Source organism: Hetaerina americana, unplaced genomic scaffold (genome assembly GCF_022747635.1).
Source record: "Hetaerina americana unplaced genomic scaffold, ioHetAmer1.1.p SCAF_60, whole genome shotgun sequence".
In the NCBI taxonomy this organism is placed as follows: domain Eukaryota; kingdom Metazoa; phylum Arthropoda; class Insecta; order Odonata; family Calopterygidae; genus Hetaerina; species Hetaerina americana.
Window position 1 is genome coordinate 1,017,589 of NW_027287206.1, and position 27,938 is coordinate 1,045,526.

Below are 27,938 nucleotides of genomic sequence, written 5' to 3' on the forward strand. Positions count from 1 at the left end.
TAGAAAAATTTATGCTTGCACATTTTATTAGCACCACTCTTAATTTATTGTAAAATATATCACTTTTATAATGGCTTCGTTATTCATTTGCATTTTGCCTAGAAAATATTATATCAATCGCATCTGAAACATCTTTGGCTTGAATATCTGGCTTCAGCATATCTTCTTCAACAGGCAGGAAATCACGTGACATATGATTCACCAAGAATTTATCTTCATTTGGTGAGAACACTCCTGTCTGAAGAAGAAAAAAAATCATGCATGTGAATGAAATGAATAACAAACAAGGGTACTGATAAATGATATCCATATCAGCTATTAGCTATCATATTAGAGTGCCAGAATCAGTTGGAAGAAGTTACCAATAACGGTACCTTTTGCACTTTACTTTTTTTTTTCAAATTTTTCTCCATGATTTTTGCCCTCATAAATTTCTAGTGAAGCATGTGATGGTATAAAATTAGTTCCCCATAGTGCGATCATGAGTGAATGAATGTGCATATTTGGCTACAAATGAGAGAGGAAATAATTTGGAGGTTATAATTTGCTCATTAAGTGATTGCTTTGAAGAATAGAGCATTATGCCAAATGTTTGGAACCACATTCTAAAAACAACCCGCTCAACTCTCTTCATGCTGCTGACCAAATATGCGGTAAATATGCTCGTGCATAGTGGTGGGACCAGTTTTCCACATTCAAAAGCTAGTTTGAACAGTAATCTTATAAATTTTTATTCCAAAGACCTTGAGGAACTTAGGATCAGTCAATCCAATCTTTGAGGACTAATATTGCAATTTAGACTGCTATAACCACCATATATTTCTTTGCACTCAAATGAACAACTATTAGATAACCTTCAAGCCTCCTCATCAACTTTGGGCAGCAATACCGAAGAATCAATGACTATATCACTTCCTAACATGGAAGCAAAAAAGTAGAGACTTCAAACAACCCTCAGCAAATGCTGGAGGAAACCACTGACCAAAAAATGACTTCATCACAATGAGATAGTGAAGCTGATTGGTCTGATGTTGATTGAAAATATTCAGCCATTCAAATTCATTGGAAGTAAGAATGAGCAGGTGCAATGGTTTCTTTCCGAACTTTGGTTCTTCATATTTTTGCAATGTTTGCATAGTGTACATAATGTTTGTTGAATATTGGATTCTCTCAAGATTATAAGAATTTTACAATCATTTGGGAGCATGTATTTTATCACACAAAAACTTCGACAAAATATGATGCTAACTTGCTTCATTTTTAGGTTTCATTTAATCGATCATGCATTTTGAGCCACAAATTTTACGTAGGCAAACCTTTTCCAGGTCTGTGATACCAGAAATGTATAGCATGACATGAAACTTTTAAGCAACAGAGGTGAAAAATATTAGTTTTATTGGCTGGTCTTTCTACACGCAAACTGCTTGATGGATCACCATCAGCGAGGTGTTGCCTTCTAGCAGGGTCTGTGAGAAGTAAAACATCACCTTGCTCGATGCTCTATCTCAACTTGTCTCCTCACAACAGCGACTCTTGTCTGAGCCCACAAATGCTTGCTATAGTGGATGAACATCGACATCAACAAACGACATCCACGTCAAGAGTGTGAATGATTTAGCACGTGCAAACCATTAGCTAACTGTCAGGGAGATTGCCAATGAAGTTGACATTAGTGTTGGATTATGTTACACCATTTGGACAGAAATTTTGGGCATGCAGCATATCCAAATTTGTGTCGCAAGTGCTAATGGATGAACAGTAGTAAAAACATCTGGACATCAGCCAGGAACTGCTCCATCGTTCATGCGACAACCAAAACTTCTTAAAAACAATTGTCACAGGCGACAAAACCTGTGTTTATAGTTGTGATATAGAAACCAAAGCCCAGTCTTCAAAGTGGAAGGGGCCATCTTTCCCTTGACCCAAAAATACTTGGATGTCGCGATTGAACATGAAGGTAATGTTGATCATTTTTTTTGATTGGGGAAAGGATTATTCATTATGAATATAGTATGTCACCAAAAGATCAAACAGTGAATGAGCGGCACTATTAGAGGCTATGAGAAGGTTATGACAGACCTTGTTGCGTACGAGACCATATTTTGTATAAATTCTTTTGTCTTTAATAAGATAAATGTAAGGGAATGTCCCGTAAATGTGTTAAATTAGCTGTAAAGGCATTATTTTTTGCTACAAATGTGAAATAGTTTGGTTGTAAGCTTTACATGTAAAGCTTCCTTTATGCTAAATTTCTTTGCTTTATTCTTAATTGTGGGAACCCATCCCACCCAGATAGATATGTATGAGAACAAAAGCCATCAAAATGGCACAAATAGACATGTTTGAGTCCTTGCCAAAAATAAAGAAGTATGTTTTATGCACAAATGCCTTGTATAAACAATGCTATATTTAAAAAAAACATTGTCAACCTGAAGGCTGGTTTGAAGCCTTAGACTAAAACCATTTATAATAATATACTAAATTAATTTTGATAAGTACAACGATATTAAATGTTGTTAATATAAATATTACTTAATATATAAATTCTTAAATGTGGTGAAGATTGTCACAAAAATTCATCCCGCATCATTTGCATGTAAAAAAATTGGCCTTTAAAATACCTCAACTTTGAGGTAAAGTTACTATTACATCTTAGAAGGTTCACTTCAAAAGCTACGAAATGGGTTTTAATCAGGTTTCTAGCTCTTATGATTTTTGCGATTATTAAGCTACGTTAAAGACTATGTGAGTATAAAATGTGATTTGCCATATTGGTGAATGGATACCCCTGAAAAAGCAAGCGTTGAAAAATGAAAATTGTTTCAGATATGGCACAGTATAGGAGGAACGCAGCTGCATCTGTTTTCACATCTTGAAATTCTGTCCCATACCTAATCATCTTTCAAAGCCACATAGCCACAAGAGTCAGTTAACATGGGTAATAATCCGAAGATCCATCCTTAGATAATGAACCCTCGAGTGGAGAGTTAAATGTTCAAAAATTACATTTTCCTGGGGAATTATGTGATCCTCAAAAGACTTCAACCCATACTCATACCTCACGAGCTTGATATGGAACTGTTACCATATATTATCCGCCTAACTGACTAAAATGCATCACAGAAAGTCTATTTTCCCCATGTACATTTTCGAAATAACCTCTTTCCATCCTGGTTGATGATAACTCATTCCAAATCTGAAGGATGCGAAAGGTCAAAATGTTCAGGCAGTTGAATTTTAATTACCGGCGCTAACATCACCTTAATACTTGTTGAAGTTGTCATTTGATGCACCAAAATTCAACATTGATACCCTGAATCATGCGCCAAGGCCATTTATCCCACGCTTACCATTCATGATTATTTAATGATTACGGTTCTTAATAGCTTAGCCAAAGATAGTCTCAGGGTAGAAGTTTTTTAAGCCCAGTTTTATCCTGATTCCCCCAGTGATGCCAACCTTTGGATGATGGAAAAAATATTTTACAATTATATTAAAAATTGATTGAGAGCCCTTCACTTTTGGTGTCTAGGAAAGATAAAATATCACTGCATGTGTGCTTTGATGTTGACTCAGGTAATGTAAAACTTTCTGAACACCAAATGTGAATTCATGTTTAGTATTTATAGAAATAAACTACTGACTTCATATCACTAGATTTTATCTTAAATAAGGCTAGCGATCTTGGGAATTTACACTCAATTATGATGTTATCAACTATATCACTCCACCTTATGAATAATAGGTGAAGATTGTGCACCAATACGGAGCAAATTTTTTCACATGCCAACCACATGTCCATTACCAACATTGAGCCAAAATTACAGAGATAACTGTGGGTTCTCATAAACCCACTGTCTGCAAAATATCATTAAATGTTTCCAGGGTTTCCAGAGGGTTAAACAATAGTCTGCCAATGATAAAGATACCACCATCCAAAGGGAGTGAAAAATGGTTTGGTAATAACATTTCAGGCCGTATAAAAGTACAGTAATCACTGCAATAACCTAGTGACTTGTAAAAATTATATTTACATACATAATTGTAAAAATTATATTTACATACATAATTGTAAAAACTATATTATAAATTCATATTGAAACAATTGAACACAAATTCACTCATGCACATTTTATAAAACACCTTTTTATTAATATGAAAATAATCACTTTTTGTGTTATTTGCATTTTCTAAAAAAATTCTAAACCAACAGCTGATAAAAAATTACACACGCAAGCATTTTCTGTACAGGATTCTAAAAAGAAATACAATGACACTACTTTGATTGTTTATTTATTCTTTGCTTTTCCCTTATTTATGACTGTTTATATGCATATACACATGATTGAGTACAAGCATATGTGGGTTGTTCAATAACTCCTTAAACAGATTCAAGAAATGACACTCCTAGTATTGGAAAAGGTTTGCTCTTAGTAAGCCTTACCTCTCTCACTATACTGCTGTTAAATTTTCGACTGTACTCATCACATGGTTACATTTTCATTAAAGCAACATACTTTTGTTCATTTAGAAAATTGAAAAAAAATGAATTTGGGGGGGGGGGGGGGGTGGTTAAACACTTCTACATAAAAGTCTTAACATTAAAAGAGATGAAAGCCAGGTTCAATGAAGTTCATCACACATTGGCTCCTGTGTTTGTGATAATTTACATTTTGGTAAATGATATTAAACGTGGCCGTACAGCCATTAACTATGAACATCATTCAAGATGTCCACTAGAAGGGACTTCTGAAAATATTGACCAAAACCGCGATATGGTTTTCAGTTGTCGACAAATCAAAGTTTGCAATAAATATTTGAGGCAACTGGCACATCACAAGTTGCATGCAGTGTTTTCAATTTTGCATGGAAAATTGGACATGAAAAAATCTCAGCACGAGGGGTGTTGTGTTTGCTCTCAGTGGGGAATGATCGCATTCACGCCATTGATTTTGAGGCCGGATTGACACTTTTCCATCACAATCCTGATGAGTTTCTGCGTTGATACATCTGTGGATGAAGCATGGATACACCACGAGACAAAGAAATGGCCGAAACAGCGGCTTTCTAAAGGCAATTCGGCTGCTAAAACAGAGAAATTGTATTCCCTGTTTTCTGGCTCAACTTTGGGAAGTTCATGTTCATGAAATGAAGGACACAATGTATTTTTTCACTGTTCTTTATTTTGGTACTACTAGTTTCAACGCTTAGGTGTCATCATCAGGCACAAATTAGTCAAGTTGTGGTCCATTCATATACCATTCTTGTGGGGGAAGGAGTAGGTGAGAGAGGGGGTAGGGAGGGAGGAAGAGAGGAGGGTGAAGGGGGGAGAAGAAAAAGAGAATCATCACCTTCAACTCCCGACATTATCTATTTTAAATGTTATCCACTTTTCATGTTCTGCTAAATTGACTGCTAGACATACCTATCTTTAAAAGTAATTTTGTTCTAGAACTAAAGACGCAGATATTGCAGTGAAAAATTGGTACAAAGAAGATTTAATAGAAAAAATACTACACAGAAAACATTCCCTTGGAACAAACAATATTTTGTCTAAACTACAGTTAATATGGATTTAAAAGATTATAAATTGCGTAGAGTCCCTTATTAAGGACTGATTTCACAAAAGATGGCCAACCTTTACCCTACGGAACAATTTCAGATACCTTTCAACAATGCGAACAACTTAAAATCATTCATGAATACTACAAAGACAAAGTGGAAAAAAATAAAAGTGACAGTTATAAGCTAATTTGTAGGGACTAGTACTATCTACATAGGCCAAACACGGAGATCATTAAAAAGACAATTGGAGGAACATAAATGATGTTTTAGGAAATGTGACCTCAGGCAATCTCACTTCACAAAGCATCTGTGGGAAGAAAATCATGGGAGCCATCTCAACCTGCAACTGATGCACCAAATGGACAAAGGAAGGAGAATGGACAAGAGGGAAGAGCTGAAAATCAGAGAAAATTTGAAAAAGGGTCATTTGGTCAACGATTTATTGTTTAAATACCAATCCCCAATCCTGGAAGCATCCCTTTCCTTCATGGAAAGACCTAACTACCCATCCTCCCCCCCACTGTGAACAATCGCCTTTGCTGATGCTTAACACCCCTCTTCTCCTTCCCATAAATGCATATGCATGATGATGCTTAAGCATTGAAACTATTAGAACCAAATTAATAAGAAAGGAAAAATATATTGTATTCTTCAATTTATGGACATTGAAATCCACTAACAAGGTGATGGCCATGGTTTTTTGGGGAGCATGTGGAAACATTCATGTTGACTACTTCTAAAATAGGAAAACGATAAATGGAGACTATTATGCTTCATTGGTGCACCGATTGAGCAAAGAAATCAAGAATATATGTATTCATTGGGCAAAAAAAATTTTCTTCCATCAACACTATGCACAAGACCAGCATAGTTTCAATGGCAAAAGTATTGAATTAATTTTCGAATTATTACAAAAACCATCATATTCACCAGTTTTGCCCACATTTACTTTTTTAAATTTCTAAACTTGAATAAATGGCTTGGTGGAAAATGATTCATGTAAAGCGAAGAGATCATTACCAACAAATATGCTTATTTTGAGGACCGTCCAAAATCATATTCTTAGCCTGGCTTAAAAAAAGTGTGCCGAGCTAAAAGGAGAATATATTGACAAATTAAAACAAGCCACCAAAACAATTTACTCCTCCATTTTTTCCCTCATTGAACGACCCACATATGATTGTGATAACCATAATCCTACGAAAAATGGTATTTGTCAATAAAACTTACCTCAACAAGGACACTTACACAGGCTCTAGCTCCATGCTTCAAATCGTGCATATCATCACCATTTAAAAATTCATCAACACTGCAATTTACTCGTGGAAAATATATGTCACCGTTCACTGGTTTTCTTGCCAAATACTGATTATATAAATTGGCACCAAATATGTCTGTACAAATATTGTCACTGCAAATGAAAGAGAGCAAAAAGTTCCATTGTAAATCAAGAAGAATTCATATTCTAGACAGTCATTAAAACAGTGGAACCTCATAATTTGAGCCTAATCAGTTCCACGATCTTTCTCTTAAAGCGAAACACTCGTTTGGGGAAACAACTTTTCACCTAAAAATTGATGTAAAATATAATAATGCGTTCAAACCTGAAAAAAATAAATTATCTAAAAGATTAATTCTAAGAAAATTATGTATACATCATTTAAGATTGCAGATCACATTCCACTTTTCTTCTATTAAAGAATGAAGCAACCAAGAATCATAGAAATTAAATTTGTAAAAGCAAAAAAAGAAGTGAAATAAATTGTTATATATTAATGATAGATACCTAATTGCTTTTCACTAGAAAGCTATTTAGAGGCATTTGTTTCCGCTGACGCTTCAAAATTTGGTAAAAATGTGTCACAGAATGATCATTAAATAAATTTACAGCATGCACTGCCACTGCCTTATTAGGGCGACGCCTCACACTCATGGTATGATGCAACAGTTTCCCATGACCTTCACATCTCATTTATCCTGCTGTTTTGGACTTTGGGCTTCTTGTTCGGACTTTTCTTGAAAGTTCATGGAGTTTTAGAATGGTTAACAAGAAGGAGGTTTACATCCCATTTCTGCAAAAAAGCAGCATGAGATGGCCTTAAACTGCCTCGTGGTCGGGAGTACATTCTCTTCCACTTATGTGCACAAATATAGGTTCACTTACGCATCTTCTTCCTGAATAAAACTGTCTCATTACAATTAAAAACAGGTCGTGGTAGGGAACCCTCAGAATCTACAAGCTTTTTGAAGTCACTGATGAATTTCTCTGCTGCCTTTGACTCAGACCTTGCTGCTTCACCTTGCTTCACAACACCATGGACAACGGTTCTTCTGGTTAACTCCTCAAACCATGGCGCATGGCCCTCCTAAATTACTTGTTTGGCTGTTTATGATCCTGACATCTTTATTACGAGTTCGGTGAAAATTATTTTCCCCTTCTTACAAATTATGTTCTTGTTAAGGGTGTCAAATTGCAGTTGCTTTTCGCTTATGCATATGAGAAGCAACCTTTCACATTGCCCAGAATACGTAACTGCTGGGTAGATACTCTTGTCACTCTATTTGAAACAGTTATCTCCTCTGTCTTGTACATATTCTTTAGGATAGATCAGCCCACACACACGCCTTGTTTCTGATTTTACTTTCCATTTATACTGTTATTTTTTTACTTTTATTCTCTCATGGCTTTCTTCTTACAGATTTCTTTTCTGGGTCAATTTCAGAACTATGCACAAAATATTATTAAACTTTGTACAAAAAATGACCGAGTATATGCTTGACCACAAGCTTGGAAAAATGTATGATCACTAGCAAAGCTAAGATGCTAGTAGAATGAGTGCTAGACACAAACTGCAGAAACAGGCACACAATGAATCTGGAAATGTCCCACTCCTCATCACTCATTATGTGGAAAGTACCGTAGCTCGTTGAGCTAGTCATTTTTGGGACCAATATTTTTGTTTGTCATAGGAATTACTCCCTGTGCGATGTGCTCGTTAAGTGAGGTTAAACTGTATTTTACAATGCACATACATATTCATACAGAAAAAATTTGTATTTTGTCCATTTTTTCCACAACTCTCTGCATATTTGGTTTGATTTAATCTTATTGTATTTGAATGCAATTTGAGTCATATCATTTTTCATCAATTCACAAATCTTCCTTCATTTTTTTCTAATCAGACATGTTAAATAAATACAATTTCAGTGCCATAACCCCTATAATATCATAATATGAAATAAATCTCTCCTTCTCCTTAAAATAAATTCTTAACTTTCATAAATAATATTTTTAAACTTTGAAATTCTTGCATTTAAATGTGCATTTATCCATGGAAAGTTGCTTTCGTGGCATCCCCCACAGTTTCTTTGAATTTTTCAATAAGAAAATAATACTACCAGAGATTGGAATCGTTTATCACACATTCATTAATTCTGGAATCCTTAGTAACTGCAGGCAATTCCACAACAGTAGCTTTTAATGGAATCATCCGCTAAATATGCATTAAAATACAATAATTTTAAGCATAAAAATCATTGGCCTTACCAGGATACCAGTCAATGCGAATGATTTTTACTTTTTCAGATTGTAGCATGGTAGTAATGGAATGTTTTACATTATCGTTAAATCTGAAAACTTTCATTCTTGATGCATATGGTTTTTTTGCTTGATTATCCACCTGGAGAAGTGGTCATGAGCATGCTTACATGTCGAATCCCAATGTAATAATTACATAAATTTAAAAAAATATGATGAAATCATTTAACCAGCTAGTAGGTCATCAAATTTATCAAACAATTGCTATTATTGGTTGGGTAACAAAATATCATTGCAGTTAATTAAATATGTTAAGGATGAGTGTCATGTAATATATAGATGCACAATTATTTGAAGAATTAGGAACCATGGAATGTTAATAAGCTTTAAGGTATAACTTATACCACTATTCCATAGCCAAGTCATAAGCATGCAGACAAAATAAAAAATATGGATTTATTATACTTTATGTTTAGAGATTAAGGCTTCTATGAACTCCTCAGATCTTAGCCCCACCTTTAAAACTTATGGTTTACTATCAAGGTAAGGATAAACCTTGCATTATCTCAGAAGAGTAGTCCAAAAAATGAACTTGGTCCCTATTGAACAATTGATCGACTGGAACCAAGATCAATGGATCAACTGGATCAGTTGATTAGTATTACATATAATGTCTATTACTAACGTTTTAAGAAAGTTAACACTTTCTGGCCATTATATGCTATATGTATAACTTCTCCATTTTATGCAATATTTAAAACATTTATGGAGGATACGACTGTAAGGTACCAAGCAACCAATTTTATTAAATAGCCAGAATACAATTTCACTTTGGCATCAGCAAAAAATGTTTTTGAAGATTATATTTAAAAACTGAAAGTTATACGTATTTCAAGTACCTACACAAGTATGCACAAATTATACATTTGATCATCTAAATCAGGGTATCTCATACTGACACAAATAAGTGAGGTGATAAAAGAGGAATCAAGAGCAGTCAGGTTAAAAGATGGGAGTGAAATTGTTATAGAAATCACCATTTGAAACGTGGGGAAGGCCCCGCTAGGAAATGTGTTCATTTACCTCTGGTGCTGGAGAATTTTGCTTTTATTGTTCAAATATAGACATCATATTGCCAAATACTTGAATTAATTAGAGATACCCTGACACTGACACATACGAGATGAGACAATTTGATTCTCAGGATGAGCATTGTTAATTAGCACTGGGGTTGGTGAATCAAACAGCTATTTTTACCGAGCATGTTCTGACAATGTCAAACCTGCACTCACTTGAGGGGAGGTTTGAACTTATTCTGAACACAGCTTGACAACTCAACAGTCAGGTTGACTTGGTATAGGCAGAGTAGCCCAGAAAATAAAATGTAAACATTGCACTGTCAATGGAAAATGACAGACAAGAGTAGCATATTAAAATTTAATTTTGTGAGAAAATTGTCATATAGTGTAAGTGAAACTTTCATGCTATTACAATAGTCTTATGGCAAATATTTAATGAAGAATTACCGTATTTTTGAATGATAGAGATGGTTTAATGAGTTCACCACCCATTGAGTTGAATCCAAACTTTTGTGAGTTCAAGAAACACACAAAAGGGTGGATGCAAAAATGTTAACTAGGTGTAAACCTCAATCTTCAACTAGCAAGCATGTTACTCTCACACCAAAAATGTTTCCCTTGAGTCCCGAGCAGGTTTGCTTGGCTCAATGAGCCATGTCATTGGATTCAAAGCCACAGCAGTAGTTATGCTCAGAGAAAATTGGTAGGAGAAGAATATTACAACAAATTACTTACCCTATTGCATATAATATTTCTATATTTTCCTTAATGCCTATCTCCTTGGCTTGCCTCATTATCATCATATGAGCATGATGATAAGTAATTTCACTAGGTTTGCCAATAATGGCAGTATATATTAAGTCTCTATTACAAGTTTTCTTATATAAACTTTCCAGGCATTTAAGGAATGCTCCATGGGCCAGCCTGGAATCAAAAAGTAAAATACAAGGCATGAAATTTAAACCAACATTACACAAAACTGATTCTATACACCAATATATGACTTTAAGGTATAATTTTGGCCAATTGTAACAGGTCTATTGAGAGCAACCAGTAGCAATCAGTTTCAGGACTGGTTAGCACCCTTAGATGCACGTTTATATTGAGGATTGTTATCATAATGAGTAGTTACTGATTAAAAAAAATATTCAAGATGGCTGGGACTTAAAAGAGACTCACTGGTATGAAAAAAGATGGCTGAGGAATTATAGCAAATAATGTGCGCTGTTACTATGAAAATATTGCTGAATATATTTTTAAAATTATTGGTTCTAATGAAAAAGTAACACATGTTATAATTTTTCTCTTAGGGAGTACTAAGTCCAAAAACTACCAACGCTCATGAGCAAATCATATTAGCATGCAAATGAAAAATATGAAAAAAATTAGAGAAAAGAAGTCTCCCCAAATTATTACAATAAACCTCACTGATTGGACCCATATGGGCTAAGGGGTAGGTTGGACTAATCTGGGATATTACATGATTGAGCCCAGAGAGTATCCACATGCCCCAAGGCTCTTGCATGCCTTTGATCACAGACAACTTATAATTACTCCATATGAGTCATTAAACACCTCACTTAAGTATGAAATAATTGTACCTGAATAAAATGGATCATATTTTATGCTGAAATTTTTAATTTTCAGAGGTAGTAAGGGTGAAATATATGAGCTACAGGAGAGACTCATGGCAAAATTTATTTCCTTGCAAGGGAATGGCCACTACTCCTTTGTGTCACCTCTCAGGGCACCGTTCAATTAATTGCCAAACCAAAAGGAATTAGGGAAACTTGCCGACCCTGACTACGGGGTTGGGGAGTCATTAATCTACACCGCAGGCTGGTGTAACAGTAGAAATAAAGTTCTCTGGACAGATGTATACATTTCTTGTCGACACCGGTGCAGCAATCATTATTTTTTCACAGTCAGAATTTTGCACCAACCAATTATAACTTCTTCCAATTTATACTCCTATTAAAAGTGCTTCAGGGCACACTCTCCAACCCTCTTCCACAAATACTAGACAATATTGACAGGTCAGTGCCTTATTCCTTTTTTCATTGACAGTAAAGCATAACCTCATGATGTGCTGGTAACAGATTTAGATGAGACCCCCTATCATGGAATTTTTGGACTAGATTTCATGAAAATTTATAGCTAATGACACATGTAGGCCATTCAACATTAATTGCTAACGGTGCCCACCAAATACCATTCAATTACAGCATCACTAAACCAGTCAACATTGACTTGATTTCTTTCGATAATGATTGTATTAATAGTAACTCCAAGATTGATTCCTCAGAGAATACAGTACCCTTCAGAATAAACAATTTAGAGTATCAGTTAGGCTGCTTAGACAATTTGTCACAGAAAGATAAAGAGGAGGTACATGAGTTGCAATCGCATAGATTAGAATATTGAGGAATATTGTAAGATTCAAAGAGATTGGATTACTAGACAAGCACATTATAGCTCAAGATAACAAAGGTGAGAAAAGATGCAATCAGAAAAGAAAGTGAGAAGAGGGTGAGGAGAGGTGATAATGATGCCAGGCCATTAAAGACTCTCAAGTCTGTGTGTTTGGGCTTTGTTTTAGACTCTCGGCACACTGCAGTCTCATTTATCAAGAAAGACTTTCCTCGTGCTGAAAGTGGCTTTGAAATATTTGTTATTGATGAAAGTGCTAAGATTAACCCTGTGTCAGTTGTCCTGTACTGCATGAAAAATGGAAGTCTGATCAGTGCAAACAATCTCCTTTGAAGGAAAAGTGAGAATGATTGCATGCCATATTACATTTTAATCCCGAGTTATAGTATGGTAAGGTCCATCAGAAAGGGACATATATTCAAGTAGAACCATTATGGAAGGAGGAACAATACCGGCTATAAATGAGCTTCACAATGAAAGGAATGAAGTCTGGTCCAAAGAACTAACAGAGGAACCGTTTTTGTCATTGTTTGATTTTAGTAATGTGCCTCCAGAAGCCTTAACACCCATTGAAAATGCTCTTAATGGATTATTCTGATATTTTTGTTCATAGTCGAAATCCTCTAAGATGTACAAATATGGTTGAGCATGTGATCGAGGTGGGAGATGCAAAACCTATTAAGGAACAACTATACTGCATTCCGCATTCTCTGCAAACTACTCTGAATAACTGCACTTCAGAAATGCTTAATCAGGGCATAATTTCACTGTCAACGAGCCCTTGACCCTCTCCAATTTTTCTAGTGAAAAAGAGGTCGCCGCCAGAAGAAACCATCTAATATTGTTCATGAATAGAATATCGCGTGCAAAATGGTGTAACTAAAAAAGAAGTATTCCCACTGCCAAACTTTGAAGAAATATTTGACCATTTAGGAGGTGCACGATAATTTTCTATTCTGGATTTCTGTGGTGGTTACAGCCAAATAGAAATGGACAAGCAGAGTAGGGAGTACACTGCCTTCTGCACATCTGATGGTTCCAACGTAATCCCATGAGCTTTGGGCTGGCAAATGCCCCATCCACACATTCTTACCTTATTACAGATGGGACGACCCTCAGCTATCAAGAGTAGCATATCCAAGGGTTGTTAAATTTAATTAATTTGTCCTTATGATGTAGTGAAGCCAGTACTACTTATGCTTTAGTACTGAGGAAGACCTGGGACATTGAAGTAAGTGCAACTACCACTTAATATTGTACCATAGACCATGTCACGCCATGGAATGGATGGTTCTGGTGAAATTACACCCATACATTGTTTTTGTTAAAAGTTAAGGCATTGTTATAATACAAGGTTGTGACATAATAGTAATGATGTGTGTGGTAAATGTCCTTGATCATATTTTTCACAAGTTACTGGTTGGTTTAAGATGGATGGAGACAAGCTACTCCATTGGAGTAATGGCAATTTCATAAATAATTTGGTTTGAATGCGACAGTGATTCAATGACATATTGCATAAAGTGAGTGCTGAGCCAAAAGGAAATGCAGTGATAGCGCATGAGCCTATTTTACAAAGTGGTGGCTTGTGCTAACCATAAGCAAATTTGTCCTTATTTCAGGAATGAAAATCCACTGCTTGCCCATGTAACATTTTTCAAGTGGTAAAGTAATCCATTTATGTAATCAAACTCAGATTGGGGATGGTCTAGAGCCAGCTTTCCTGGGCAATGTTAAACAGTGGCCGTATAGCAAGCATGTCGCAGAATATCAAGTCATTCTATTTTTCTTGTTTTGACAGACAATAAGAGCAAAATCCAAATGCTCATTCCAATCAGCTGTGGGCCTGCATCATATAACGAAAAATTAGACTTGAAAACGACTGAAGCTCTCTCTTCAATCTCCCTTTCGCTGATAGATTATACGCGGAAGTGAAAATGGAGGTTATGCTGAGAACCTAGCAAATGTTTTCTATTAATTTTGAAGTGAAATCTGCTCCTATGTCTGTTAGGAAGTACTGAGGAATGCCTGGGCAACAAATTATGTTTTCTATAAATGCTCGGGCAATGGCCATGTCATATCGGTTAGGGAATGCTATTGCTTCCGCATGGCGAGTGAAATGGTCCTGGCATGTTAAAATGTACCCGTTCCTTCATCGGGATTTTGCCAGCCAGGACCTACTGCCTTGAGTGGCTTCCATAGTCCGTTGCAGGGGTATATGGATGGGAACTTTATATTTTCATATTCTAAGCAATTTTTTACAAAGATATATTTGTCAGAATAATAAGTTTCCCAGTGGAAGTATCTTTGCATGAGGTCTAATGTTTTATCCTAGCTACAGTGACCTGCTGATGGGGATTTGTGACATCACCCTAAAATTCAGTAAACTATCAATTACCTCTGCTAATGGATGCATGATGAACCATGGATAATCGAAATACAAAGAGTACCAAAATATGCAGATGATATGGCCGTGATATATAAATGGATATACATGGACACACTCCTTTTTCATTCCTCGAGATTAATTTGTATTTTGTTAGCAATAGAAAGAGCAATTTTTTCCATGTTCCAGCCATTTGTGTGAGGGTGACGCAATAGTTAAACAAGGACACAGAACTATCTGATGAAGTGAACAGCGGAATGTATTTTCCTCAGAAGCAGAAACAATCTTGTAGTCAGGAAAAAACAAAGGACAGGAAAAGGATTGCTGATATAAATTCATATTCGTAACATAATAAACAGAATAAAATAATGCAGTGTTAGATAATAAATAACTTATCTGTTGCAGAGTGAAACTAGGTCTGTACTTGCTCTTGCCTTAAAGGAGAATGTGGAATCCTAAGAGCTAATGAATGCAATCGAAGAAATAATGTGAAAATACACACAGTAAAAGAAAACTTTTAAATCAAAAAACTAGATACTGGCAACTTTTTAATTTGGTGAAATTAAAAGCTTTTAAAAAAGCCGAGGTGTTCAACGCTTGTATTACAAAAAATGTGTCCTGAGTTCCATAGCATTTAATAATCTTTGTGATTGTAATTTTATTAAAATTTTGAGGTGCTGAGAAGAGAGAATAGCACAGATAAACCAAAAAAATGGAAAACTAAGAGTTTAATGTATGTGACCTCATTGACTTCACAAACAACTGGAGTGGCTAATGGCTTTCATATTCACCACATTTGTTGCAGAAAAAATTAAGATTGTTCCGACATGAAAGAGTGTCAAGGGGCTTGAGCGCTGGACAATTGGCATGCTCCTTTAACTATATTCTAAATTATATTAGAGATTTGTTCATCAAGGGAATTCTTAAAAGGGCATCACTGAGACAAATGTCTTTTCCATGGGGGTATTTAACGTCCAAGGAATACTTACTTCATGGCATGGCCCATCTTGCAAGGCACGGCTTTAGTTCCTTAAGCAATAATAACCATTCAGCAGCTTATGACCAGTACAAAGGGTAAAATGATGACCCAACAAGTTCACTCTAAATTTTTTAATTACTACAATGACAGCCAAGCATTCTAATTACATGCTCGAATAAGATTTTTGGGCTTGATACAATTGGCAACCAGCATATGCAACATGATGTTCTCCTTATTGCAAGTGCAGAGGTCGGAGCAAAGAGAGTGGTTTGAATCCATGATAAATCTATTTCTTTATTGAAAATACACTTATAACTAACTGCATATAAGAAATGAGAATTATCACACAGCACAGCAGGAAAAATTCTAGCAGATGGAAACACATCATCTCAATATTCCAAAATTCTAACATTGAAATTGAAAGCTAGCCCTTTGAGGTATTCACGAGCTAATTCCCCCTGGTGCCAAGTTCTTCGTTTCAGTGAAGCTTACACTGCTTCCATCACAAGCAAACTATCACTCAATCCTCCTTTCTCTCATCCTGGGACAGTATGGAATGCAGATGGCAAGGGAATAGAGATAGCAAGGGAATGCAGAGCATAGTACATTGTCATGCCTTGAGGCTCTCAAGACAACATACATGCATACACACATTCACAGAGCTGTAATGCAAATGCCCAAGAAAGACAATCATGCAATAAGCAAGATCCCTCCTAATAAAAGAGATAATCTCAGTTTTCATAAATTCATTGAATATCCAGCTGCTCTGCCATGAAGACTGGCAGGATTGGAGTTAAGAGACAGGAGATTATACAGTTGCCAAACGGAAAGCATTCAAGCCAACACAGCAAAATATTAAGAACAAAGGCCATGCAGTGTAAGAAATTTGGCATTAAGGATGATACTTCTTTCAATACATGGAAAGGTAGCAGCATTATGTACCCATACCCTATTTTTAATCTTCACTGAAGATGAGAGAAAATATAAGGGCATACCCTAACATGGGCAGGCTTTCTTGAATGACCTCGGACAGAAATGGTCCCTCATCTCCTCCTCCATGAACACTGAATATATTCATTCATCTTGCTTATTATAGCAATGCCACAATTAAAAACATCATAAATCAAAGCAAGAAATCACCTTTCATAGATCTTCCACCTCTTCCTTACATATTTAAGGATAAAAATAAATAGCTAATAAAAATCACCTCAAATAAATGTAAGCACATTGGTCTTGCCAATTTTCCCAAGGTATATGAAAAACTACGAAAAATGTGAGAAACGAGATGTCTTTCCATACCAAAACAGAGCATGTTTTTAGTTACATCACTAAGAACAGTCACTATAAAAATACCCAAATTCTCAGACCTAAGCTCAAATATATTCTAGCCCTTGGGATTACTGAATGTCACTCTAAACAACAATTTCTATAATGTTAAAAAAATGGTGCTCTTGCTATATTATTATGACTTCTGGGTGCTATTTAATAATTGAGAGTAGCGCAAATAGTGGCATGGTCATAATAATCCTAAAATTGTGACCCGGGGTTGCTATAACCAGGAGCATTGTGGAGCTTCTCCTTTCAGAACACTAGCCCACTTTCACCTAAATCCACTACTCTGTTTGAGTCAGGAGTTATTTATGAAATTATTTGGGTAAAACTCGATTATTGCCTCTCAGCGGTCATCCCTCATTCCTAGGTCATACCCTTGAACCTCATTCCCATCCCTCACTCCTCTTAGTTGTCATTACATCCCAATCACTTTCAGGGGAATGCTGGAGGACAACACAGGCATGCGCTCTCCTCCGGCAACCCTCTTTCAATACATTGTCCAGTTTAACATCTACATTTACAGGACAGCACCTCAGATATCACTTTCTAATTTCCATTATAATAAAAGAAAAACCAAATTTTCATTATAATATAAGAAACAAACCTTGATAATGACACAGTGTGTTGAAACCATAGTCACTATACTAAATTAAATGTGAAATAAACATCTCTTTCATCATTTCATAATTATAGAGAATATGTATCATAGACCCACATTACTTCCCATAATTACTATATTTTCCCATCGATAACGCATACCTTACTATACAAAAATGTTCAGATGATCGCAAAAATTACAATGCGCATTATGTAATGAAAATTGTAAAAATCCAAACATAGATGTATTTTTACACACACACACATCCGATACAGACGTATTTTTACACGCACTATACAATTTTTATGTGCATATATATATATATATATATATATATATATATATATATATATATATACATACATATATACACTATACATATATATATATATATATATATTCATATATACAGAAACATATATAAGGAAAAGGGATAGGAACACGTATAAAGGACGAACACAATAGAGGTGGGGAAGGCGGAATCGAACGGATCACAAGAGTAAAAATATTTCCTCAACCGGGACTCGAACACCGGATCTTTCCACTTGCCGGGCGGATGCTCTTAACCACTTGAGCTATCGAGGATAGTCAATTTACCCTGAGATCCGTGGGTCTAATATGTCGCCAAGCGCCCCGATTCTTTCAGCCAAGAGATGGCGTCAGGGGGCTGTTTCACCCACCAAAGGAGAAATAGACAATACACAAGGAAAGGAAAGGACAGTGGGTTAGAATTCATACAACATCATACAGGAAAGGAACAGTGCGTTTCGTGGCACGCATAGCCAGAAGAAAGAGATGAGCCACATTGGCCAAATACACATTCAAACACGAAATCCCGCCAAACGGCGAATAAATACTCATATATACAGAAACATATATAAGGAAAAGGGATAGGAACACGTATAAAGGACGAACACAATAGAGGTGGGGAAGGCGGAATCGAACGGATCACAAGAGTAAAAATATTTCCTCAACCGGGACTCGAACACCGGATCTTTCCACTTGCCGGGCGGATGCTCTTAACCACTTGAGCTATCGAGGATAGTCAATTTACCCTGAGATCCGTGGGTCTAATATGTCGCCAAGCGCCCCGATTCTTTCAGCCAAGAGATGGCGTCAGGGGGCTGTTTCACCCACCAAAGGAGAAATAGACAATACACAAGGAAAGGAAAGGACAGTGGGTTAGAATTCATACAACATCATACAGGAAAGGAACAGTGCGTTTCGTGGCACGCATAGCCAGAAGAAAGAGAACTTATATATGTTTCTGTATATATGAGTATTTATTCGCCGTTTGGCGGGATTTCGTGTTTGAATGTGTATTTGGCCAATGTGGCTCATCTCTTGCACTCTGCATCTCTTGACCTGCTACGAAAAAGGCAGAGATGGGAAGGTCATGGCGACTGTTTTTTGAAATAGTCGAGGAATTTCGTTCATTGATTATCTTCTAAAAGGTCAAATAATAATAGTAGAGTATTACACGTACTTGACAAGCTGAAGGTAGAAATTACAAAAAACAACCAGATTTAAAGAAGAAATAGAAAAAAGTGCCTTTCCACCAAGACAATGCACCTGCTCACACTTTGGTGGTCGCCACAGCTAAAATTCATGAATTTCACTTCGAGTTGGTTGACCACTAACTATTAGTATTCACCCAACCTGGCCTCCAGCAAATTTTCCTGTTTCCTAACCTAAACTCCTCTGCACGATTCTCAGTACATGGTACATGCACGCAGTCGGCAGGCCTCATTTGCGGATCGACGTGCGCAGTATGTCCTACTCCACTCTCTCGGTTATGACTTTTTCCTGAAATGCCATCTAATTTTTTTAATATCTATGGTTGCCCTTGGCCTCTTAGATAATAAGTCTTCTTAATTGTTCTGTTTTGACTACATGAAAAGGCACTTTATAAGGAAGATACATCTAACAAGTCCGTCTTTATGAGATAAGCGATTTCTTTGCATTTATGCATTGTCCTCAGGTTACGTTTGTCTTTATTGCTTGATATGATCTCCCTATCACATTTCTCTGGAAACATTCGTGCATCATTCTTTCTTTTTGTTTCATCATAACAGTTGTGATGGCAAAAGGCCTCACCACTCTCTATCATCAATAGCGAGCGACTTTGTGAAAATGGAGGAAATTGGTCATCGTTATTTGATACAATACTTTTAGTTGAAAGGCCTCAGCTCAACCAATATAAAAGCTGAACTGGATTCTACTCAGGGTGAGTAGAATCCTCCTCCTTTTACAACAGTAAAATATTGGGTATCGGAGTTTAAATGAGACCGTATAAACTGTCAAGACAAGCATCGCATTGGCTGACCAAATAAGGTGACGACTCCAGAAACAATAAAGAAAATCCACAAAGTGATACTAGATGATCGTCGACTGAAAGTGCCCAAGATAGCAGATGTAGTAGGAATTTCAAAAAGTGTGGTATATCACATCTTAATAGAAATTTTGGACATGAGAAAGCTGAGTGCAAGATGTGAGCCGCGTTCCCTCCCACTCCAGCAAAACCAGTGTCGTGAAGATGTTTGAATTGAGTGTTTAGCAAAGTTTCACAGCAACAAAGCAGAAGTTTGTGCCGTTTCATAACCATGGATGAAACATGGGTCCATTACTTCACAACCGAGACAAAAAACAATCAAAACAATGGATTCAAAAAGGAGAACAGACTCCAAAGAAGGCGAAGGCGGTAGTCGTTTGAAAAATACAGTTTCATCTGCAGGCAAGGTCATGGCATCTGTTTTTTGGGAGCACGTGGGATAATTTTCATTGACTATCTTGAAAAAGGAAAAACTATCGATGGCAGGTATTATGTGAACTTATTGCAAAGTTTCAGCGAAGAAATCAAGCAAAAGCGGCTAAGAAGAAAGTGTTGCTTCATCAAGACAATGCACCAGCTCACAAATCCGTTATTGCAATGGCCAACATTCATGAATTAAAGTTTGAATTGCTACCTCATGCACCCTATTTGCCAGATTTAGGCCCCTCTGATTATTTTCTGCTCGCAAACTTGAAAAAATGGCTCCGTGGTCAAAGTTTTCCAGCCATGAAGAAGTGATGTCGGCAGTTAATGGCTATTTTGAGGAGCAATACAGTTCTTATTATAAAAAGGGTATTGAACTTATTGAACATCGCTGGGAAAAGTGTATAGAGCTGAAAGTAGATTATGTTGAAAAATAAATAAATTTTTTTCCAAAATTTTTGCATTTTCCTTTGTTGGATGGAGTACTTCTGGGATTACCCTCGTATATCACACAAAACTGAACTTTTAGAACGGAGGCTCCAAACTTAAAGGCGAATGAAGAAGTGAAAATATGAAGTAATATGTAGGATAAAATATTTACCGCATAAAATAAGCAACTTAACATAGGGTTACTTTGTTTAAAAATTTTAGAATAAATATTTAAAAAGATATAAATTATTTTCAGCGATGCTGCATACAGAGAGATTAAAAAAAATTAAATAGTGCGAGTAGGGCCCAAGCATTTAAATTCCTAAACTGGGTTGAAGGGTTCAAGTTTTGCTTGGCGGAGAGCGATTTTCATCAAACAAGGAGGTTATCGCATTTACAATAAATTTTGCAATGCATTCATAAACCTTAGTTGTTACCATTAAACTCAAGCACAATTCCCACTTTTCCCCTGGGCACAAATGCATGTCTTGATGGCTGAACTATTTTTGTGGCTTCCAAATATTCCAATCCTTAAACATCATACGAGAGGTAAATACTCTCCATGAATTGCAGAAAACCTTCCATAAACTAGCAACTACTTTGGAACCACATGCAAATATTTTAAGGCCAACAACAAAAAACAAAACTAAAGGTTCATTCAGCTAGTTAAATAAACCACACTGCAAAAATGTGGACAAGGAAGAATTCAAGCTTTTGAGAATGCATGTCCCAAGAAACTTTTATCTTTCTATTGAAGAAATTTACTCATGGGAATATTTTCCTAACAGGGAAATTCATAATATATTTACATCGTGAGAACATAAATCTAGAATATTAGGCATAAAAAAAAACAAAAATCCTGCTAATCTAAAACAATACAAAAGCAAAACTATATCAATGCTTTCCACTCTACCTGGGCATGCAAGCTTCAGCCATCCACTGGAAATCCATATTACAGGCGAGGATGGGGATATGTGGATGTACTATCACATTAGATGGATTACGTGGATCACCGTTTGTCACAAGGATATCAATAAGTAATTGAAGAGACCTTTCCCACCTCACAGGCTCACCAAAAAGAACCACTACTTCCACTGGCTTAAAGGAATAGTTGGAATCATAGTGCTGCCAAAAAATTAAGAAAGACATATTTACTTTTGATACCATTAAATTTGTGCCAACCAAAATTGTATCATTTTGAACTTTAAAACTACATGCACACTTTGTAGTTCAGGTCCTCCACAGGAACCAACGTGGAATCAGTCTCGAGCTTCTCTAAGGCTTCCTTTGCTGCTTTGCTGGCTTTCTCATTGCCAGTAATTCCTATATGGCCAGGAGTCCATAGGAAGGATACCCTGTTCCCCTTTTTATGAAGGGATAGGAGGGTGGAATGGATTTATTGAGCTAACAAGTGCATGAGAGTACCGATATATATTGTAACAAGCTCAAAGAGTACCAGCAAATTAAGGAAGAACCGTTATTTCCCTTTTATTTCGCTTCAAGCTATCCTAAGTGCTATCAGTTTGACTGTAAAAACACTGCAATATTTATTTAGCTTTTCCCTCAGGACTACATGGTAGCGCGAGACCTCCACACAGGCACATGCAGATTCTGACTTTGACCCATTGGTATAAACAGGAACGAAGTCAAAGTGCGATTCAAGGAACACACTAAAAAGTTGCTGGTATTCCGACTCAGTTGTGAATGCTTTAGGGTGAACGTGTAACATGGTCATAACATCAGGCTTTGGTATTAACCAAAGTGGAGATTCAGCATAGAAAACAGGGTATACTTCGGGAAAGGTAAAATTGAGTTCGTGAATAAAATCATTGAAACGAACAGCTAGTGGTCTTGTGGCCCTTCCCCGCCTGTTAAATTATTCTAAAAACCGTGGATTAAAAAGGAAGTTAAAAAATGGGTGATTAGCCATGGATAAAACTTCGCAAGCACAATTGCCCATCAGCTAGCTCCTGCGGGTTGTCAACAGAGGCTCCCTTGAGTCAGCATATAGGCTTGGGACTGGGCTGGTCCTTAATGTCCCAGTGGCCATGTGAAGCATTGTGAACACCTGTCAGGGGTCTCAAATAAGACTCTCTTCCTGAAGAATATATTATAACACCTAAGTCCCATCTGTGAGAAGCAAAAGACTGTCTTCCTTGTGGCCCTATCTCGACTTGTCTCTGCACAACAGTGATTCTTGTCTGAGCTAGCTCTATTAATTCTTGTGATGGCGAGAATGAAGGTGTTAAAGAAACAGTGTGCGTGAATTTTGCTGTTGTTGAATTTTGTTTTACCTCGGGAAAAGTGAAACTGAAACTTGTGAAAAGATTCAAGAGGCTTTTGGCAATGAATCTATGAGTCGGACACAGTGTTTTTGTTGGTACAATCACTTCCAGCCTGGACAAACCTCGACTGATGAAGAACCGAGCAGTGGATGACCATCAATGACAACACTCAATGCCCACACCAACAATGTGAATGATTTAATGCAAGAAAACTATAGGTTAAATGCCAAAAGATTGTTAATGAAGTTGAGATTAGTGTCGGATTGTGTTACACTATTTGGACACAAATTTTGAACGGACCAAGCCTTGCAAAATTATAAAAAGTACCAAGAACTGAACCAGTAAAAATATGGGCTCGGAATGTTAGGGTGATGTTGCGGCCAGGGATATCAGCAAACATACAGCATGAAATGGAGAGAGGAAGAACAGATATTTTAGGGCTGAGTGAGGTAAGATGGAAGAATAGCAGGGATTACTGAAGCGATATTTACAGAGTAAAAAACAACAAAGAATAGAGATTCTGCGAGGGGTGGCAATAATATTGAACAAAAAGTTAGGAAGCAGTGTAGTAAACATCGAGCAAGCGATTGATATAAAATTATTGGTAAAAATAAAAGTTGAACAGACAGACTTAGTCATTATCAGGTCTACATGCAACTAAGCAATGATAGGGAGAAATAAGTCAACAGGGTATACAATCTGAGAGAGGACATAATTGCAGGTAATCCTAAATGGAAACTATTGATAGTGATGGGGGTTGTAATGCAATAAAGGCAAAGGGAGAGATGGTAGTGAGGAAGGGATTAGCGCTTATGAACCAGGAATGACCACACAGAAAAAGCAATAATAGTTCTGCAGGAGATGAGGCCTCATACTAGGTTTAAGCACCACAATAGGCATATGTGTACACAGAACAGTACAGTGATAAAGCCTGGGGATTGAGAAAGATAGATTATACTATGCTCAGCCACAGATTTTGGAGCAGCATAATCAATTTTTACAGAATCCCAGAAGCAGATTTGGATTCAGATCATAAATTAGTCGTAATAAGGTGAAATTTCAAAGTCAAGAGGATATAACAGGGAAAATGGTTGAGGAAATGGAATGTAGATGCATTAACTGGATCTACAAGGAAGGAGTATCAGCAGGCTGGAGGAAATCATGAGTGAGGGAAAGGAGCAGAGAACTACAGAGGGCAACTGGAAATACATAAAAAAATGGATATCAAAACCACAAAAGAAACTATAAGACTTGGACAAGATAAGAAAAGGATAAGGAAGCCATGGGTTACTGGTGAGATGATTAGAAAGATAGATGAGAGAAGAAAATGGTATATGTAAACACCAAGTTAGGCAGATAGAAGTATAATGAAATGAATAAATTACTGAGGTGGGAAACTATAAGTGCAAAGCAAATGTGGTGGAAGACACAGTGTGAGGAGAGCAAAAGTTTACAAAAAAAATGGTGAAATTGCTGACACTGTTCAGGTAGGTGATATCACTGTCAGGATGTAAAATAAGAAATTCCATGTAATAAATCAAAGATAAGACAGGAAAAATATTATTAGAACCAGAGAAGATATAAGAAGGATGGAAGGAATTTACAGATGAACTACTGGGCATAGGAATTACTTTAGAAAGACAATACATATACAGAGAATATGATATAGATGAAGATAGCTTAGGTTCCAGGCTTACTCAATGGCCAGACATTTTTACAGAATAACTCAAGGAATACAAGTATACCAAGGAGGTATTTGGCCGGAAGATTTTTCCTGATCAGTCTTAGCTTTAATTATAAAAAACCAAGGCAGTCATATGAAAGGACAGATATGAACAATCAGTTTGATTTCCCAAATAGCTAAGGTGGTACTCAGGATCACGAACAAGAGGATGGAGACCAGGGCAAATGATTACTTAAGAGGATGATCAGTTTGGGTCCAGGAAGGGGAGAGGCACGCGTGATGCCACAGGAATAATGAGGTCACTAATACAGAGGAGCATAGAATACCATCAAGATGTATTTGTCTGTTTCATAGAATTCAAGAAAGCATTTGATAGAGAGAATTAGACATAATGAATGATATTATTGCAGGATATAAGGGCATATTTGAAGGATATAAGGCCTATATGCAACCAATGAATGTCTTAGACTACCCAGGTAAGAGTGGGGGACTGAGAGTCCAGGTGGGCAATGTTGGGAAGAGGAGTAATGCTGGGGGTTTATTACCACCAGTGCAGTTCAACATGCTTACATATAGGAGGAGGAAATGATTAAAGAGACATGGGAAGAACTTGAGATGGGAATGAAAGTTGGTGGGGAATTCATAAAATCAGTTTGATTTGATGATAACCAAGCTTTAGTTTGTAAGTCAGCCAAGGGGTAGCAAACAAGGCTGAGCACACTGGAAGGTCAGTGTGATAGGTATGGGATAAGAATAAATGTTAACAGGAAAAGATTGTGGTTTTCCAGAAACAGAAAGGCTATGTTATACGTTTAATTAGAGGAGGGTAGAAACTAGTGCATGTTGAACAGTTAACCTACCTTGGAAGTGTTCTATTTCCAAACAATAGGGACAAAAGAAGTAGAATTGCATAAGGCAATGAAGCTTTCACACGGAGGAGGGAATTGATGACTGGTATGTTGAGTAAGGATGCTAAGAAAAGGCTCACTAAAAGTTTGATATGGAGCATCATTATGCCTGGCGAGGAAATATTGCCATTGAAACAGGATGATAGGCGTAGATTGGAGATTTTTGAAATGTGAGTGTGGAGAAGGTGAAGTGGACAGAAAGAATATGAGGAAGTGCTGAGTACGGCAGGGGAGGAGAGGAGAATGTTGGGAGAAATCATAAGGAGGCAGGAAAGATGGATTCGGAGCATATTGAATGGCAATGGAATAATGAAGACTGTGATAGAGTGGAGGATGTTAGGCAAACGAGGAAGGGGCAGGAATATGATACAGATGCTGGATGGAATAAAGGAAGTATGTGTTGGATGTCAGTTTGTGTTCAGCTAGAAGAGGCAAGGGCATTGTCATTGTACTGTTGCGTAGCTTGTGTCCATCCAAAACCTACCTTAACTGGTAGATTTTATGCTATAATAAATTGATGGTGACACTGGCCAGGGGCCCGCACCACACAGTGTGTTGAGACAGTCTTTTCGCAGACAGTACATCTCAATACACAGAACAAATAGGGAAATTTCACTAATCTGCTGAATCCTTTATAGATATACAACACGTTTAACAATGAGATATATATGACCATCAAAGGTGGGTGCATTAACATTCAAAAATTAATGATTACAAACTCTCCATAAGTGTGTTGATGGAATCTAGCATCGTTAAATAACTATCAAAGCACAAAATCACATTAAAGGATAGACATATAAAACGATTCAAAATCATATAAAAATTCTACTACATGTAAACCGAGAAATTTTCAGCAGCAATTTAATCTTGGCAATTCTAGTCTATGCAGACATAATCATACTTACTACTTGACTGTAATTTCCGTGGTCGGAGGCATCCAGAGCAGGAAAAGTATCCGACAATCTTTCTACTGTAGTTACACTCGTAAACCCTAAATTTTTGGCAATATCTACTAGCGGCCCCTGACCTGATAATAAAGCGTGTTTGTGATGGAAATTTTTAAACAGCGTCAAGGGTGTATGGGCCATCACAACTTGATGCTCCTTCACCTGGAAACGAAATTTCAGCAAATAAGTAGATGGCACAACTAGCAATTGACATTAAAAACTAATACTACCAGATGAGATCAGATATTTGAGGCAAATTAGAGAGAAGTTACCTGAACACCTAACCAATTAGTGAGCTGAGCTGCCTTGACCCGCCTAAGTGTATTTCCAGCATTTGTAACAAACACTGTTGGTACACGAAAGTTCCCCTCAGGGTCCACGAGCCTTGCAAATGCCTCTCGAACTGAAGGCAAAACCCGGCTGGACCGTACAAGTACGCCGTCTATATCGAAGAGTAATCCAAAAGGATTTACCTGCCTCCGAATCTGAAATGACAGAAAATCTATTCTGATGGCGGCACATAACCCAGGAATTTTACTGCAAACAATTTCTTTTGCTTAATTTTTCAGCTTCATAAATAGTATTTTACATACTGTGGTCGATATACAGCGAGAAAATTGTGTGGTACTGAACACTTTAATGAGCATGGCTGGCATTTTATTGTTGACTTATCTCATTAAAGATTGACGAGATCGCTTCAGCCTTTCGATACAAAATTCAACACATTTCCCAATTAACTATAGGTTCACAAAATTTCCACTCGGGGTGCGCTACTCGATTTTTGAGTAATTTGTCAGATCATTCATGATCAATTCGCAAAAAACGATTGCTATTTTGTTCAATGGCACTATTATTAAGATTACAGCTTCGTCCAGAATCATTGGGCTTTGGGAGCATGAATTTTGTAGCCAATAGGTTAGGCGCCTTGAGAAAATCAGCTGGAGTTCGGATTTGGATACCTTACTCAGTAGTACTGCCATCTATATAGTATGTAAAGGATAACAAATAAACATATGATGTCCG

At 36.8% G+C, this 27,938-nt stretch overlaps 1 protein-coding gene across 2 annotated transcripts; it reads right to left on the minus strand.

Annotated features, from left to right (window-relative positions):
* Positions 1 to 27,865, minus strand: LOC139695625 (haloacid dehalogenase-like hydrolase domain-containing 5). 2 transcript variants are annotated; one of them, XM_071594432.1, is made up of 7 exons: positions 27,509 to 27,865; positions 27,188 to 27,400; positions 26,874 to 27,077; positions 22,005 to 22,216; positions 10,918 to 11,106; positions 6,814 to 6,976; positions 1 to 238 (listed from the first exon to the last, which is right to left on the minus strand). In XM_071594432.1, exons 1-7 carry the CDS (start codon positions 27,569 to 27,571, stop codon positions 80 to 82), a joined length of 1,203 nt encoding a protein of 400 aa, XP_071450533.1. In that variant the 5' UTR covers positions 27,572 to 27,865; the 3' UTR covers positions 1 to 79. The 2 variants fall into 2 exon arrangements, with proteins under 2 accessions (XP_071450533.1, XP_071450532.1); XM_071594431.1 differs by having other exon boundaries at positions 2 to 238; positions 6,796 to 6,976.
* Between the last annotated feature and the right edge of the window lie 73 nt (positions 27,866 to 27,938).